This window comes from Chelon labrosus (genome assembly GCF_963514085.1).
Source record: "Chelon labrosus genome assembly, chromosome: 12".
In the NCBI taxonomy this organism is placed as follows: Eukaryota; Metazoa; Chordata; class Actinopteri; order Mugiliformes; family Mugilidae; genus Chelon; species Chelon labrosus.
This window is the reverse complement of record NC_140345.1, coordinates 16,755,429-16,772,455: the sequence shown is the minus strand read 5'-3', so window position 1 is coordinate 16,772,455 and position 17,027 is coordinate 16,755,429. Positions and strand designations below refer to the sequence as shown.

Sequence of the window (17,027 nt, the reverse complement as noted above, 5' to 3'; positions counted from 1 at the left end):
GTCCTATGCTGTATATTGTGGCATTCATGCATTCATGTGCCAAACTCATTATGCTAGTAACGATAGTGTCTGCTTTGTATCACGTTACAATTTTAAACGGTTGTATTTTTTACCATCACTTATCAATCGCAACGGCAGCTACCCACCTTGCTCGTCTGTCTGACAAGATGCATTTAAAGAGCTCGCTGCTGACCTACAGAGGCTTTAGGCAGGCTTTGGGGACAGGCGGCAATTGGTGTCAAAGGGAGGCCAAACGGCAATGATTTATAGCCAGCAAGATTTGACTGGCGAGAATCTGCTGCTGCCACAATTACCTTTACTGCTAAACTCACACACTGACTGCATGCTATTCCGTCTGCCTCTGCCACGGCGTCTGCCTTCTACACGCACTGACACACACACACACACACACACACATAAGCACACACTTTTTTTTTACAAGTGCTATTCATGTCTGAGTGGTTGGGCCTCTGCGTCTTTGGCCTGCCTTGTCCACTTAAAAGGGCATTAATCAACGGCTACTTTATAAATCAGGAGGTCCTCGCAGGCTCAAAGCGATTATGAGGTCAGGGCTCTGCAGAAGTACTTAACCAATTCCCAAACCTACCCGGACTTGATATATTTTGCTTCCTCGCAGCCAGGCGATTCATCATCATTCTACCGCTGAGGAATAATGGAACAGGCAGAAAGGGAGGACAGGATGTTAAGCAAAGGTATAAAAGATGAGAGTAAAGCAAGAGGGGGAGGAAAGGAGGAAGATGGGGCAATAAAGTGTTCCATTCTCTACTCGTCTCTCCCACCACCATCTATTATTTTACCCCCTTCACTTAATCTCTCACTACCTCTCTACTCAAATCCCTGGACACTTTTGGAGCACTTAACACAGGCCAAAACCCATTCATCCTGCCCCAAATTATTTTGGGCAAAGGCGAGACACATGTCTGGAAGAAGACGTTCTAAACGGGGCAGAACTGTGGGTTCGGCGGCACTTTCGGCTTCTGTCTGGTTGGACTGTACCCGAGAAGGAAGCTTCCTGGAAGAACAGTTAGCGGGAAAGAGAGGAGAACAGATGGAAGGGACAACAGCGACACAAAAGGAAATAAGTAATGAGATTGAGTAATCCGGGAGACAGACAAGATGTCAGTGGAGATTAGAAAGTGTGAAGAGGGGGAAAGAATGAAGTGTGGCACCGATCACAGTTGAAGTCACAGAGAAAGACAGGAGAAGAGGGAGAAGAAGAAAGAGGGAAGCGCCCTTAACTAGGGGTCTGGAGGCTAATGCCCCCAGGGTAGTCTTTCCACTCATGAACACTGCCAATGTGCAATGGAGCCCATAACTCAGGTTAGAAGGGCATGAACTATCTAGTCCAGAGCCAAACTAAATATGGGCTGTATAGAGAAATTGGATGAGATAATGGGCTCCATGCCTTAGAGTTTGAGGCTATAATTTAATTTGCCTATGATTGTTGGGAAACTCCTCGAAAGTCACCAAAAAGAATTAAAAAAAATAAAAATCTCTGCTCTGTCAGTTAAATAAAATTGGGTAAGACAATGCCCTGTCAGTAGTGCTCCATCCAGAGACTAATCTAATAGAAACCCGAGTGTCACACCTTCAGCTACCATAATGTCTAATTTAGCGCCAAACAATGTCAGCCAGAGGAGACACAATGGAGTCCTTTTGATATGAAAACAGAGAGGAGAACAAAGGACAAGAGGAAGGGAGAGAAAGATGGAGAAGGTGGAGAAGAATGAAAGGGACACGGGGACCAACGTTGAAAAGGACGAGGGGAAGGAAATTCTTCTGCTTTGCCACTTCCAGAGACAGACACATGACGTGGTTTTGACCAAGTAGGAGAGGCGCCGGACGTAAAATGAAGAAGACAGTTTCCATTACCCCTGGTACCCCACCGGAGAATAATTTGCTGAGGCTGAGTAAATTGTGATTTAAGAAGTGTAATGACGTGTAATAATTTGCTGTCACTGTTGTCAGTTAGTAGACGAGGCAGGTCTTCTCTGTAGTGGGGGTGAGGCAGTAAAAAAAAAAAAGAAAAAGGGAAATTTTATACAAAAACATACAAATAAGAGGGGACAGGTTTTATAATGTCGACAGAGGCAATGCAGTTAAATCTGCTATTAGGAATAGTGAATGCTTTCGAGTGAAAACAGGCACCTGAATCAGATTACAGTTGTAATCCAATCAAAAATTGTACTGTATTGCACAATTGTATTGATTTTTAACTAATTGCCAAAGAGAAACAAAGTCAAGTTCCTTGGTGAAAGCAGGTGAAAAGCCCTTAATCCGTCAGTAAGCAACCAAAGCGTGCTGATTGAATCCATTCCGCCGAGTAAATGTTTGACTCATTTCTCTTTTATAAAAGAAACAAATTTCATTTGCACTCGAATTCGCTTTGATTCTTTAAGACGGAGCAGGAATCGCTTGCGGCGTCAGAAGAGGTTTAATATACGCATAAACAATGTCAGGCATAATTTCAGAGTGTGTGTGGAGGAGACAGTGTCACTGTCAGGGTACAAATGTCCCGTAAAATTGCAGTGCGCTAGAATATTTTATCATATGTACAACAGTAATTATTACAGTGGTTATTTTTTCTAATAATGTTTCAATCCCCACAGGGCACGCGGCGTTAAACTCATAGGTTATCATCTGTCCAGTACAGTTTAGAAATATAAGCGTGATTTTATTTATGAGAGGACACACATTTCATATTGCCATAAAAAAATGCCTGTTACAAGTCAAAACAGAATTATTCCTTGACTCTTCGTCTCGCATGTTCATAAGAGCCCAAACAATAGAGTTTTAATTAGCCATTATGTCTCTTTCAAAGTCCCCGGTGCAATGTTTAAACGACACAGAAAGGGTGTCATCGGAATTACGTGAAACTTTATTATCCCGCTGCCCAGCCCAACCTATGGACATTCAACAAAGGAGTTTTATCTTTGACATATGTAATTTATGAAAAATAAAGCACCGGGCTCGCTGTTATTAATGCCTCGTCACAAGGTCCAATAGAGCGGGAATCGTGGGCTTTGAGTGATTATGTTATCACTTTTAGTGTATGTTTTGCATAGACGTGCACAGGTTTCAGAGAGGGAGGCTCAGGGGAAGGGGAAGGCAGACTTTGCAAATGGAAACAGTATCTCGTAATACTTACTCTCGCCACGACAATGTATTAAAACACAAGGGGGCAAGCCGTAATTCAAATGCGTCTACATTTGTTTACGCTTTTGCAGATGCGCCGCGTTCAACTTTTTAAGGTTTAGGGAACAAATTGTGTGTAGAGTACAAAAAAAGAGATGAAACAAATCCTGATTGAGACGATGCAACTTATTTTAGGGAGAAGCCTATTTGGAACGGATAGGCGGGGACAGTGAGTCCATTTCAACCGTTCAATTTCGTTTATCACTGCGAACATGCGGTGCAGTTTAATAATGTCACCAAGTATCAGTGAAATAATAATTGCGTGATTTTTTCTTTTTTTTTCTTTTTCGGCGAACTGTATGTGCTTGCAGTTACCATCAAATCATCATTAATACACTGCGAGGCGTGAAAAAGCAAACCAGCTCGGCAGATAACCGCAGTGGGCATACACGTGTGTATCACAGTAATATCTCCATTACAAGTCCTTTGCTTAACAGGAATGCATAATGCATTCACGCAGAACACAAAATGCCATAAATCAAAATGAAAATGAAATGGATTACAATGCAGTGCAGCAACTAAGAGGCGGTGACAGGACTAATTCAACATCTTTTACAGTCAGATGCTTGAATTTCTGCTACTTGCTAAATTATATTAAAAAAAAACAAGCTCTACCATCTTTTTCTTACACCTTCCCTTTCATATCATCCTCCTCCCTCCCTCCTCCTCCCTTGATCTCTCTGTCTCTCTGTGCCGCTTCCAAAACCGAAGTTGTTTGATCATAAATTGTTGAAGTGCAATGACTTGTCTCCTCCACTTTCACTCAGTGGTCCTAGTAGTAGCAAGAGCAGATTAGAAAGTCTGCCACACTACCCAACCGGTCTCAGCATACCATTAGCATATATATGAGATTTGAGACATTTTCTAATATTCTCCAGCAGGACTCATCTGTCATGGACTGGTGATGAATTATCAAATGCTTGTTTGGGTGTGAGGGAGCTAGAAAAGTGGCAGTATGACTCCCCTTCTTCTCCTTACTTCTATAACCTTTGCTATGACTATGACTATGTTAAAAAAAAAAGGGGGGAGCAAGGAATTTAATGTTGGGACATTTCAATAAAAAAAGGTAGTAACATAGTTTTATGCATGACATTAGTCAGTTGGTGTGTGAACTGGCCACAGCGTAACTGTGCACAAGTGTCAGAAAGTCACAACAGAAATGAATAAACACGACAGGAGGAAGCTGAACCTCCTGTAATTCAAAGTTCTTCCTGTCCAAACCAACCATTCATTGGTAGAAATTAAAAGAGGCAATGAACAACATACAGTTCATGTATGGTTGTTTTTTCAAAATGTCTACATACACTGGGTCAGTAGTGACACTAGGCATTAAAACATTGAGTGTAGATGTCAGAAAACTATTACGTCTTTTAGATTTTAGTATTTCTGTGGACTGGTTTCACATACTGCTGACTCGTTGCACATAACCTGCTATCGCTTCTTGTAACTGACATGTAACTGAGGCTCAAATGTGGCAGCACCATACGTTTTTTTCACAGTTGCATTATTCTGTTCACAATCCAATCCAAAGACTTATGAAGCACCATCAACTTTTGGAAATCGTGCCATCTCTTCTTCCTCTTCCCCAGAAAATCAGCATAGCACCCAAATTCCAGCATTTTACCTTCACAAACAATAAATCTGCCCTGGTGAAACATGTTCTTCTGATTATGACATTCCCTCATTAGCCCTAGCTCCTTTTGCTGCAGCTAGTTGGGACATATTCATGTTATCAGGCTTAGTTGTCTCAAAAAACATCTGCACCCGTATACCAATAACTCACTGGTCTGAAGATTTAGATGTTTGCTAAGGCGGCCTGCGGGGTTCCAGGTGAGAAATGAGATTGGGAAGTCCATGCAAAGGAGGATCTTTTTGTGACCACTCAGGCCACAAAAGCTGCTCAGAGGCAGGCTACCAGTACCTGTAGGCTATAGCCTGGGCTCTTTATCAGTCACTTATGTTAATTATCTATGATGTCGCTAGCGTGCCATTTTGGAGCTATACTTAAAGTGAGTGGTACAGTGCAAGTAGCACTAATAAGAGAGCCCACAGTGGGGGGATTTGCAAATAATGAACCTAAAGTTACATTACTTTTATACTCTTTGATTGCAGTACACACATTAATCAGCAACTACCAGACCAAGAAAAACTTGGCAAAGTTGGCAGGGATTGCTTTTTTTTTTAAATCTTCTACCAGCAACAATAGTCGGGCGGTACAGTGGCGAGGTGGTTAGCACTGATGCCTCACAGCAAGAAGGTCCCGGGTTTGAATCCATGGGCTGACTGGGAACTTTATGTGTGGAGTTTGCATGTTCTCCCTGTGTCTGCGTGGGTTCTCTCTCGGTACTCCAGCTTCCTCCCACCGTCCAAAGACATGCTCATTAGGTTAATTGGTGATTCTAAATTGGCCGTAGGCGTGAGTGTGAGTGTGAATGGTTGTCTGTCTCTCTGTGTTAGCCCTGCGATAGACTGGCGACCCGTCCAGGGTGTACCCCGCCTCTCGCCCGATGACAGCTGGGATAGGCTCCAGCAGACCCCGCGACCCTTCACAGGAACAAGCGGGTACAGAAGATGAATGAATGAATGAATAACAACAACAGTTCTTAAGATCTGAACGTAAAATTGGAGTGCTGACTCTGCCTTGCTTGGGTATTACCAAGTATCTTGTTTAAGTGTGCGTAACTGGGCAGATGAACATTCATGCTGGTATAAAACCTCCTTAAGCCCCACGAACAGTTCACCAATGGGTGGGGGCAAGATTGGTTGAAATTACGGCTGAGGACACTTGTGTTCAATTTTCCTCCGATTACATATATGAGCTTCAGAAATGACGATGAAGTCATGTCATACATTCAGCATCACATCACATCATCATCAGGGCCTGATTGGGGTTTCTGTGTTTTGTTTACTACGAACAAGACCACTTGAGTGAGACTTATTGTTTTGGCTTTGGACATAACACAATGGTACTATTTTACCAGTAAGAGCCAGTGAACGAAAAGAAAATGGTTTGAGTTGACCACAGAACAGCGGCGTAGACCTCAAACCACCTGCGAAATGGTGGTTAAACCAAAGTGCGTAAGTCATTCCCCGACAGCCTTTCTTTCCGTAATTACAACTGAATACCAAAGCATGTGTACTGGTGCAGTTACAGCGATATTTTCAGTTAAATAAAATGTTAACTGAAAAACACAAATGAATGAATGCTGCTTTAAAAAACAAACAAACAGAAAATGTCCTTAACACGAAGCAAGTCAAGACTATCAAAAGATGCGCATCGACATAACCATTAATGCCTTAATACTCTTCAGTGTAAGAGCGCTGGTATAAAATTTGAAAAAGCAGAAACCCGACAACACCCATACACTTTGTTTATTGCATATATTTCAAACAGATAGTTCAATTACAGCTTACACTATATTTACCTTCGAGGGAGTTTAGCTGCCACATATCATGGCGTGACAGGGGAGGTGTAATACTTTATAAAGCTTTATATTCTGACTCCTTGCAAATATCCCATGTGTTAATTAAATGAGCAAAAAGTGCAGTGGCCTGTGTCCTAAATTAATTGCTTTCTATTAGATTACATTATTGTAGATAGACCAAACCATAATATTAACACTGTTGTACATTCTCCTACATTCAATTTCCTTGAACATTATTATTGAGAGAAATCACTCTCTCTCTCTCTCTCTTTCTCTCTCTTTCTTCCTTCTCGAGATTGTTCCAAATTTCTGTCATGGCGCATTCTGCTCAGTTAATTAAAGGGGGCTAAAGTGCAGTGGCCTGGATCCTATTGACACGGAATCCATAACTTAGGGAGAAAACATTTACATTAATTTGCCATTAATACCGCCTATGCCAACTTTTCAATTCCCGCTAAGTATGATCTTATACAATAGCTGCTGCTGCCTGTAAGACAAAAAAGGCGAGGAGGTCCATGAGGGGGGGGACACGAAAAAATTGATGCTGCTGTTAATTAAATGAATAAAAGTGCAGCAGGCTGTGTCTTGGAAAACAGCTTTGGGTAATAAAAATATAGCCAACAATCTCTCCATCTTCTTGCTTTCAATTCAGTTTTGAATGCTATTACACAAGGTAATGGAGTTTGGGAATGGGAACTTCTTGATAGCTGTCAGAAAGAGAGAGCGAGAGAGTGGGTGGAGAATGCCTTGTATTTCTTCCTCTCTTTTTTTTTAATAAAACAACTAAGCTCAGCAGTCTGTATCCTATCTCAGCTATTGCATCTATTGGATTGGATTATTTTACATTTTGATTGAAATGATGTCCGCGCCAGATAAAAGCACAGACCCCAGCTGTTGTAATTGAATCAGGGTGGAGTTGTTTATTCGGTTGATCTACAGCAGTGATTTGCTTGTCCTAACACCCAATGCATAAAAGATCCACTCTTGTTTAACACACTGCTGATTAGATCTGTTTAAAATGGCGAAACAAGAGGCGTCCGTGTCCAGAGATGGGCAGGCATAAAGATAATACATATAACGGCATCGGGAGAAGGGGGGGAGGAACAAGAGAGCGGCAGAAGAGTGAAAGGAGGATACAAAGGGGCCCCGGCAATCGTCATGGTGTTGAGTAAGTGTGCGTGTGTGTGTGTGTGTGTGTGTGTGTGTGTGAGTGCTCTCCATGGATGCACCATCTGCTTAACTCTTCATGTGTGACTGAAACTTTCAATAAATAAATTTCTCATGGCAAGGACGCTAGATGCACAGGGGGGCCTTGAATAACATTTAAATAACATCTAATAGGAAGTAAGAGCAAATGTAAGAGTATGAGGGGCCGTACAAGCCATAATTCATTCTTTCACTCTCACATACATACATTCTCCTTACACATATATACATTCTCCTTACACATACATATATTTTCACTCACACATACATACATTCTCCTTACACATACATATATTTTCACTCACACATACATACATTCTCCTTACACATACATATATTTTCACTCACACATACATACATTCTCCTTACACATACATATATTTTCACTCACTCACACACATACATTCTCCTTACACATACATATATTTTCACTCACTCACACACATACATTCTCCTTACACATACATATATTTTCACTCACACATACATACATTCTCCTTACACATACATATATTTTCACTCTCACATACATACATTCTCCTCACACATACATATATTTTCACTCTCACATACATACATTCTCCTTACACATGCATACATTCTCCTTTCACATAGATATATTTTCACTCTCACACATATACACATACATTCTCCTTACACATACATATATTTTCACTCGCACATATATATATATGTTCACTCTCATATTTATACATTTTCATACTAGAAGTAATATATGTATGTAAAACGAAAATGTATGTATGTGTGAGTGAGAATATATGTATGTGTGAGTGAGAATATATGTATGTGAAAGGAGAATGTATGTATGTGTGAGTGAAAGTATAGTGGAAACGGAAGGAGTATAGTGGAAACGGAAGGCAACATTCATTGTCTACATACTCCGGTACAGTAGGTGGCGGTATACACCTAATAATGGTTGCAACCCGCCATAAAACCGAAGGAAGAGGAAGAAGAATCCCTCTGTGATTGGCTGAGAAGCTCAAGCAGAGCCATGCAGGTCAGGTCCGTCAGGTCACGATCAGCATGGAGGGGGGAGATCATGGGGGAGATGAGACGCGGGCATTTCAGCAAGCTATTGGGGTACTAAGGAATATTTTGTCTTCTCCTGAAACCATCCCATCCTTGTCCTCGTCCCTTGAGCGGCAGAGGACAGGCTCAGCTGCACCTAACGTTACTCATAGCGCGGTGGAAAGTGAGATGCGAGAACTTTTCAGACCAGGCAACTACCAAGTTCCTTTAGCAGACCAAGCAGCAGCTAATGTGACACAAGGCCAAACTGGAGGACTGCGGCGGCCGTCATTGCGATATCAGACTCAGCAACACTTTGGCAACTGGAACACCCGGTCAAGGAAACGGTGAGAACAACCTAACGTTAAACTAACATTAAATCCTAAACGTACTCCTGCTAATGTAGCAACACACTTTGGCAACACAGTCAAAGCTGGTTAGTTTAAGAAAATGTCCGCTAACTGTTAGCTGTCAGGCTCATTTGATCCATGTTCAACTCAGTTCGAGCAGTGACAAACCTAACTATTTCAAAGCATTTTTTTTTAAATTGCCAACACAGTGGAGTTTTAGATCGCTAACGTTTTTAGCACAAGTCAAAGAGATTGTAAATAGCAAAAATTAAATGACACATTTTAGTTTGTGGTTAACTGGCGCTAATGCTGCTGGTTCAAGCAGGTAACGTTAGAGGATATCTTTCAGCAATAAGTCAATGCCATTTTTTTAAAAGAGCTGTGATATATACATCATATATCAATATAAATTTCATTTATATATTTTATTTTAATATAAAATATTTTATGAACTTGAGAAAATGAAAAATGTACTTATAATGAACAGCTGTGGTAGGATTCTAAAAAATAGCCTACAACCTAACATTTGCCATGTTTTAAGGGTTGATGAGCACAGAATGCATTTAAGATGAATACATATATTTCTGCTTTGTTTTGTAGGGCCAAAACACAATATCACGATACTTTCAACAAAGACGTCATCCTTCTTCCGAGGCCATCAAGCAGTCTTGTTGTCAAACATCGCACAAAGCAACAGTTACACGAACAAGGACATATATTGAATGGATTTGAATTCCAGAAATCCTGGGACCAGAGGACTGTCACTGAACAAATACGGGATGCCTTTGGAGAAAAACTCTCTGCTGATGTGAGGTAAGCACTTTTTATTTATGTCAAGTATAAATTAAAAGGATATCTCAAGCAGTGAAAATCACATGTAATTAGATTATGTAAACAACAGATCAAACCTGAACTATTAAGCCAGTTATTTAGTACATTTGATTTTTTTTTTTGGCATTGCTTACATTCCTCATTTATTTTTCTGACTGCTGGTTTTCTGCTGTGTCCATCTTCAAAGATGAAATGGAACACAGGCTGTCAGTGCATCAGTTTTCAATGTGTCTTGTGCATCCAAAAAAGTTTTTTGGACCCTTTTTTTTTTAACCTTTTGCATTTTTACCCACTGTTTTTCAGCCTTGAGTTTCTGATGGCATGTGGCAGCAGATTGATTTCACCCAAACTGCGTGCTGGACAAGACCTGGATGCAAATCTCATACATAAAGTCTATAAATCTAAAGCCCTATACATCAGACCATCAAAGCCAATTTTGGTATGTTGTATCACATTTGAACTGACTTGCAGAGCATTGTAATAATAATAACCATAATAACAACTATAATTGGTGCATAAACATGAATGAATGAAGATTAATGTTGTTATCTTGGTTGTTCTTAAAGTTTCAGTTCAGCTTTGTAGCTATGAGTGTTGAAAAACTATATACATTTTCTATAGACTAGTGCAGAGTTGGAATGCCTGTTTTTAAAATGTTAAATCTAAGCACAGAAATGGAATAAATTGACAGCTGCTTAATTGGACTAACCGAGAGCTAAAATTAGGAGAGGATACTGGTACTCTATGGGCACTTTTAAAGCGTGAACAGCAAAAGTAATTCTTAGAATTGTAATCATAAATCTTGGTCTTTCCAGGTACTGTTCCAGTTACAGTTGAAAATGAATATATCTGACAATCTGTTATGTCTTTCCAAGGATGATAATACAGGCTATAGCAGTGAGGAAAACACTGGTTCAGCAAGGCAGCTGCGCTCCTCATCTCTAACACGAGATAGACACTCATTTGAATCTTCAGACAGTTTTACCAGCCAAATGACTGCCTCCCCACCAACCTGTACCTCTGCAGTCACTCAAACTCCTGCCTTGACACACCAAAGCAGTATCTCAACCAACCACACCAGCACTTCAGCAAGCAGTTCTTCGAGTCAATTGCCAGTGTGCTCACAGGAAAGCTGCCCTTCTTCCAGTCAGCCTTCTACCTCATCGTTTGGAGGAACAACTTTAGCTGATCCAACTGTGGTCCTGACTTGCCAAAACAGCTCAAGCTCACCTTACCAGAGCAGCACTCCAGCAAGTCTTTGTTCTGTGTTACCCTCTACTGCAACAAACTATGATAACTACCTTTCAGTAACGGCTGCACTGTCTGACATGTCTTCTGATGATGAGGAATTGAACCAGGCTATACTAGCAAGCCTACAGAGTGAAAGGTTAGTACAAAAAAATGCAAATGTGTTATGGTAGCCACTTTCAAAGACAGTTTTTTTGCATTATTAGTGAATTCAGGTGCCATACCTGCTATGTTTATATGCATATGTGTATATTGGCCCTTCACAGCACTGGTATGTAAAAGTTAAATGATGAGGCTGGCAATTTTCTATATTTTTTATTTTTGTCAACAAATGTTGTGCAGAGCAACAATTTACAAATTTCTACTTAGAAGAACGGTACCTGTATCCAAAGCCTGATATATCTTATTCTTCTGTGCTGTTCAGCTCAGTTGTTGTCCAAAAACTATTTTAAAAAACTTCAATAAGCCACACAACTGCACTTTGTCCCTGGAGATAACAGTTACTTTTGTTTGTTTGTTTGTTTGTTTGTTAAGAATCACTCCAAAGACTAACAACAGTGATAAGGTTGTTACTATCAGGAGAGAGGTTACTTTAATGGCAGGTGCCACGGCATGCTTGGAACACAGTTTACAAAACGTAGCTTATTGTGCTACATATCACAACCTCTTGACTTTGTATTATACTAAATGCTTACTAATATACTTTATACTTGACAGTTATGTTCTGATGTTCAAAATTGTCAATGACCATGAAGAATACACACATGATGCTGCATTCTTAACAAGTATATACTATAACTTATATTTGTCTTGTTAGGGTTCAAGCAGCGAAGCTGCTAGAAGCCTATTGTGTTTGTATGTTTTCTTATTATTATTAGGGTTCAAGCAGCGTAGCTGCTGGAAACCTATTGTTATTCATGGTTTTCTTATTATTATTATTATTCCTAATCTTCCGCCATGGGAGTCTATGGCAGCTCATAGAACCGTATGGTAAAAAGTTGCGAAATTTTGCACATAGCTTAAGGGCAGTCTCAATATTACTTTGACTGAGTTACATGTAAGCACTAAGCACGGTCTAGCGCCACCAACTGGTCAAAGTTTGAAGTACATTTGTGAATGTAACTTTTGAACCGTATGTCCGATTTTTGAAAACAAGGTCTCGTTGGAAACCTTGGATCATCGCGATTCCAACGCACCCTATGACGTCATAATGCGTCATGATAGATTTTTCGCAATTTACGATTTTGTTGAAAAACGAAACTAAATTGTCAGCGGTCACAAATTTGTCCGATTCTCACAGAAATTGGCACAGACCGTCTACGGGCCAATGCGCATAAACCTTACTATCAAGCCTCCTCAGCTTCGAAACCGTTTGGCCGCAACAGCCAATCAAAATTGGCGGCGAAGGCGGCGTTTTCCATTGGAGCTCATATCTCGGCAACGCTTTGGTGCAATGAAACCAAATTTGGTATCACGCTTCCAGACGCTGTCCCAAGTGCATCTGGTGTCTTGTGGCCACTAGGGGGCGCTATAATTAGCAAAACATTGTTTTTGCTCATATCTCTTGATGCGTTTTTATTTGAAATGAAATTGTGATATCCACAGATACTGTGGGTTGCCCCAGTGACAGTTCATGCCAACTTTTCCTGTTAGCCAATCGCAGTTGGCGGCAAAGCCGCCAAACAGGAAGTTTTCTTATATCTCGGTGACGCTTTGACTTCCGAGGACCAAACTTAGTCACACGCTTTGAGACTCCCTTAGAAGTGCGCAATATAAATTTGGTGTCATTCGGCCACTAGGGGGCGATGTAATTAGCAAAACTGCGTTTTACCTCATAACTTTTAACCCGTATGCCTGATATTCGAAAACATGGTACTGTTGTACTCCTTGCATCATGCCGATGCTATCAGTACTATTGCAGCTCTATCCGAAACGTCCTGCTTGAACCCTACATTGCTGCTTGCAGCTATATTTTATCTTGTATCTTGTTTCAGAAGGACATTCGGTGCCAGCAAGCGATATTTTGCAAGATCTTGCAACAAAAATAAACTATCAGAGGAAATGCAAGTTTAACATTAACCGATCCACAGTCCTGGATGGAGCCATCAGAGGTTTTAAACGAGGGACCTATGATCCATGTCACAGTATTTCTGTCAGGTTTTCTGATGATATGGGAGTACCAGAAGAGGCTGTGGACTTAGGTGGACCAAGAAGAGAATTTCTAAGACTGTTAATGGAAGCTTTGCCCCTATCTCCAATGTTTGAGGGAGAAGGTGGCAAAATGAACTTGGCCTTTGACAGTACTGGTATGTATTAATAGTAATCTCATAATAATTTTATTATTATTTTTATATCACTACATTTTATATGATCGTACAGGTATTTTGTCAAGTCTTTGTACACATGAACTGTCAAATGAATTATTTTATTTTATTTTCTCTAGCCATGAGAGAGGACAGGTACTTCATTGCAGGCAGGGCCATTGCAGTAAGCTTTGTACACGGGGGTCCACCTGCAAGCTTTCTGTCCCCAACTCTCTTCTCTTGCCTTGTTGATGGTCCAGAATTGGCTAAGCCAGTTTTGGAAGATGTTGTAGATAGTGACCTGCGTGAAAAAATTAAAAGGGTAATTTTTCTTCTGAGTTTTAGAATATGTTGTGGTCTATGTGCATCTGTATCAACACTAGTGACTCGTGTAGAGGGGAAGATGTTTAATTACAGCCCTTTCAAATTGTGTTTGTTGTATCTATTGGAAGGTCACAGAATGTACATCATTTGAAGATCTGCTAGCAAAAACAGAGCCACTTGAGGATTACTTGGCCAATGCTGGCTGCCTGAGGCCACTGCGAAGGTTGGAAGACAAGAATCTGCTTGTAGATGACATCCTGATGTTCCAAGTGATACACAGAGTGCGTGGTCCTTTTGAGAGGTAAACTTGTATCCAGCTTTTTTGCCTCTACAATAAAGAACTGAAACCCATGAAGACTGCCTTGTGTTAAGGGTTTTCTTAAGGCCATTCCTGTTTAAGTGTGTAGTGTGCTAGTCCATGCCCACCCTCCACATGAATTGGCCAAGTCCAAAAATTGAAAACACATTTGTGTATCAGTAATTAGTTTTTTCTTCTTTCCTCTCCCATTAATCATCTCGGCACACACCACATTTATCTGCTGACCCTTTGGAGGGGCCCCACCCCTAGGTTGGGAACCACTGGACTAAACTAGCTAACTAATAAAGTAGTGTAAACTAGCTCCACCTCCAGCAGCTACAACAGTAACATGCTGCTCTAACACTGATGCTTCACTATTAATAATCTAATGATGTCATATAATGATATATCAGTCAGATGAACCGAAACACTACTTTTATTGCAATACTTTAACTACATCAGGCTCATAATACTAACTAACTTACTTACTACTGTAGTAGGATTTGGAGTGTTTTTACAATAAGTAAAGGTCTTAGTAGTAGTTCTTCAACCACTGGTTACCAAGTACCCTGAAAAATATGAATTTGACATACATACTTTACTGTTGTAACTAACCTGAAGTACAAGATATTTGCATATTTTAATAGGATTTAAATTCCTATATTTATAATTATATGTTTTTTCTTTGATTCATTCATCTGCTACATGTGAAGAAAACTTTTTTTGTTAAAACTGAAGTCGCCAACCAAAACACTTTAAAAAGAAAGTGTGATTTTTACTCAGATTTCGGGATGGACTGAGGACACTTGGTGTGCTGGACAAAATCCAAGCTCACCAGGAGAGTTTTCGCCCCCTTCTATGCTGGTCTCCTACAACCCTCACAGCTGACCTGGTTGACAGCCTCTTCACCATCCGCCTATCTCCCGTTGGCAGCAACAGAAGGCGTGCTGAAGAAGTTGTTGTTACTTTCTGGAGAGACTACCTAACAGATGCAGAAGGTTAATGTAGAAATGATATGTTTCTTGTCTTACTTAAATTAATAATGCACTGCATCTTGTCACTGTATATCACTTAAGAGTAGGCCTAGTGATGCATGCTATGTTTTTTTTTGTTCTGTTTATTTTAATCTAATTTCCAATGTATTGCTTTCTCTAGATCAAGAGGGAACGCACAAGCTGGGGACAATTCTCGCCTTTGCCACCGGTGCCAATACTGTTCCACCAATTGGCTTCTCCCCACAACCTTCAGTGGAATTTCTTCACAAAGAGCACAACACGGGTACCATTTCTAAACTGCCCATTGCAAACACCTGCATCAATTGCTTGAAGTTACCACTGCACACCTCTTACAAAGACTTTCAGGAAAACATGGACTTTGCATTGGGCAATACCCATGGTTTTGGCATAGCTTAATTCATGTATTCAGTATTCTGTCAAGGTCAAGTTCACACTCAAGTCAGCAATCAATTCCAAAACAATTCCTGACAGATGTTGTTGGTGTGGATATCATTCCACATTGTTTTGTTTGAAAAATACATATTGTTGCATCTTTGTTAAAACAATAAGGTGCTAACATTTTCTTTAGTAGGCTACAGTTCAGATTTTCAGAAAGTTCAGTGAAAGCAAAAGCAGACTTGTAATGAGAAACTTATTGTGATGTAATTTTAAATTGTTGTGGAACTTGACTCTGTAGTTTAGGTAGGAACTGAATGTAATTTACTGTTGCTTGTTTTTATTGATAAGTAAACAATGTTGTTCACCGGTCCCCACCTGTTTTTGATCAGTAGTGTACTGATTTCATACTTTTCATTTTCTTCACTTTGTAGTTCAGTAACTTTACATTTATATGGGATCTGAGGGTAAGTCATAGGTGGAACAGGTTATCTTTGGCATACTTGTACAAAAACAAAGGCAAGTTCTATTGTAAATGTATGATTTGTAATGATTTTCTTCTAGCACCACAATCAGGCCCTGATTTACACATGTAAGCATGTAATGGAAAGGTATTCTAAGACTTAATTAATTTTTTTTTTTAATTATTAATAATTAATTAAATGTGCGGATGGTGTACACTCTTCTGAATTGTCAGATATAGTTAACAATTGAGTCTTGTGTTTTTGTTTTTGTTTAAATCAAGAGTCAAGTTGCTGTTTTAACATACACAACTTAAAGTGTGTTTTTTCAGTGGGTGATGAGTGTATGTGTAATGTGTAAATATTTTTTGTGCTGCTTTTGTGTTGCTTCTTATGCCCCTTGTCTCACAGATTCCACTGATGCTGTATTAATGTTGATTTTAGGCATTCTATTCAGCAAAGGATGACATGTTAAAATAAGTAACAGTTCAGTCAATTTATTGAGTTCTCCAGAGCCAAAAGCTTCAATAAAATGTGGTTTCACATTAGTTTCATAATGTTTGGGTAACAATTTCTTTGAACATTTCAAGAAACATGTCTGTAAAATGTAAACAGAGGTTTGAGCTCAGAATTACACAGATAAAGGTATTAACATCCCATACACAGAAATGAAATAAATGGCAACAATGAACTTTAAAATATGCCAATATTTTTAGGTGTAATGCTGTACTATCACAAATATCGGTAGTGTGTTATGCATTACACAACCACAGGAAGTAAATATCCTGTGTGGACCTTTTCTATTTATGTTCACGTGCTCTTCCTTTTCAAATCAGAAATATCTGTTGAGGGGTTTTGTTTCCTTTAATGAACTCAATATGATTTTAGGAATGCCTCTCTTGAAGAAAATGCACAAGGTTGCAAAACAAATCAATACCATGATTT

At 39.8% G+C, this 17,027-nt stretch overlaps 1 protein-coding gene across 1 annotated transcript; it reads left to right on the top strand.

Annotated features, from left to right (window-relative positions):
• Positions 1 to 8,194: 8,194 nt before the first annotated feature.
• Positions 8,195 to 16,630, top strand: LOC311497188 (uncharacterized protein). Its single transcript, XM_084557375.1, has 9 exons — positions 8,195 to 9,223; positions 9,827 to 10,039; positions 10,361 to 10,496; positions 10,933 to 11,444; positions 13,463 to 13,611; positions 13,749 to 13,930; positions 14,061 to 14,233; positions 15,014 to 15,228; positions 15,386 to 16,630. The coding sequence occupies exons 1-9, from the start codon at positions 8,892 to 8,894 to the stop codon at positions 15,640 to 15,642; spliced, it is 2,169 nt and encodes a 722-aa protein (XP_084413501.1). The 5' UTR covers positions 8,195 to 8,891; the 3' UTR covers positions 15,643 to 16,630.
• The last annotated feature ends 397 nt before the right edge of the window (positions 16,631 to 17,027 follow it).

Bases quoted from the DNA above. Each gene is read 5' to 3' on its own strand.
- LOC311497188 (XM_084557375.1), top strand. From the start codon at position 8,892: ATGGAGGGGGGAGATCATGGGGGAGATGAGACGCGGGCATTTCAGCAA. The intron at 11,445-13,462 runs GTTAGTACAAAA...TATTTCTGTCAG, and splicing joins GCAAGCCTACAGAGTGAAAG to GTTTTCTGATGATATGGGAG. The intron at 15,229-15,385 runs GTTAATGTAGAA...TGCTTTCTCTAG, and splicing joins CTACCTAACAGATGCAGAAG to ATCAAGAGGGAACGCACAAG.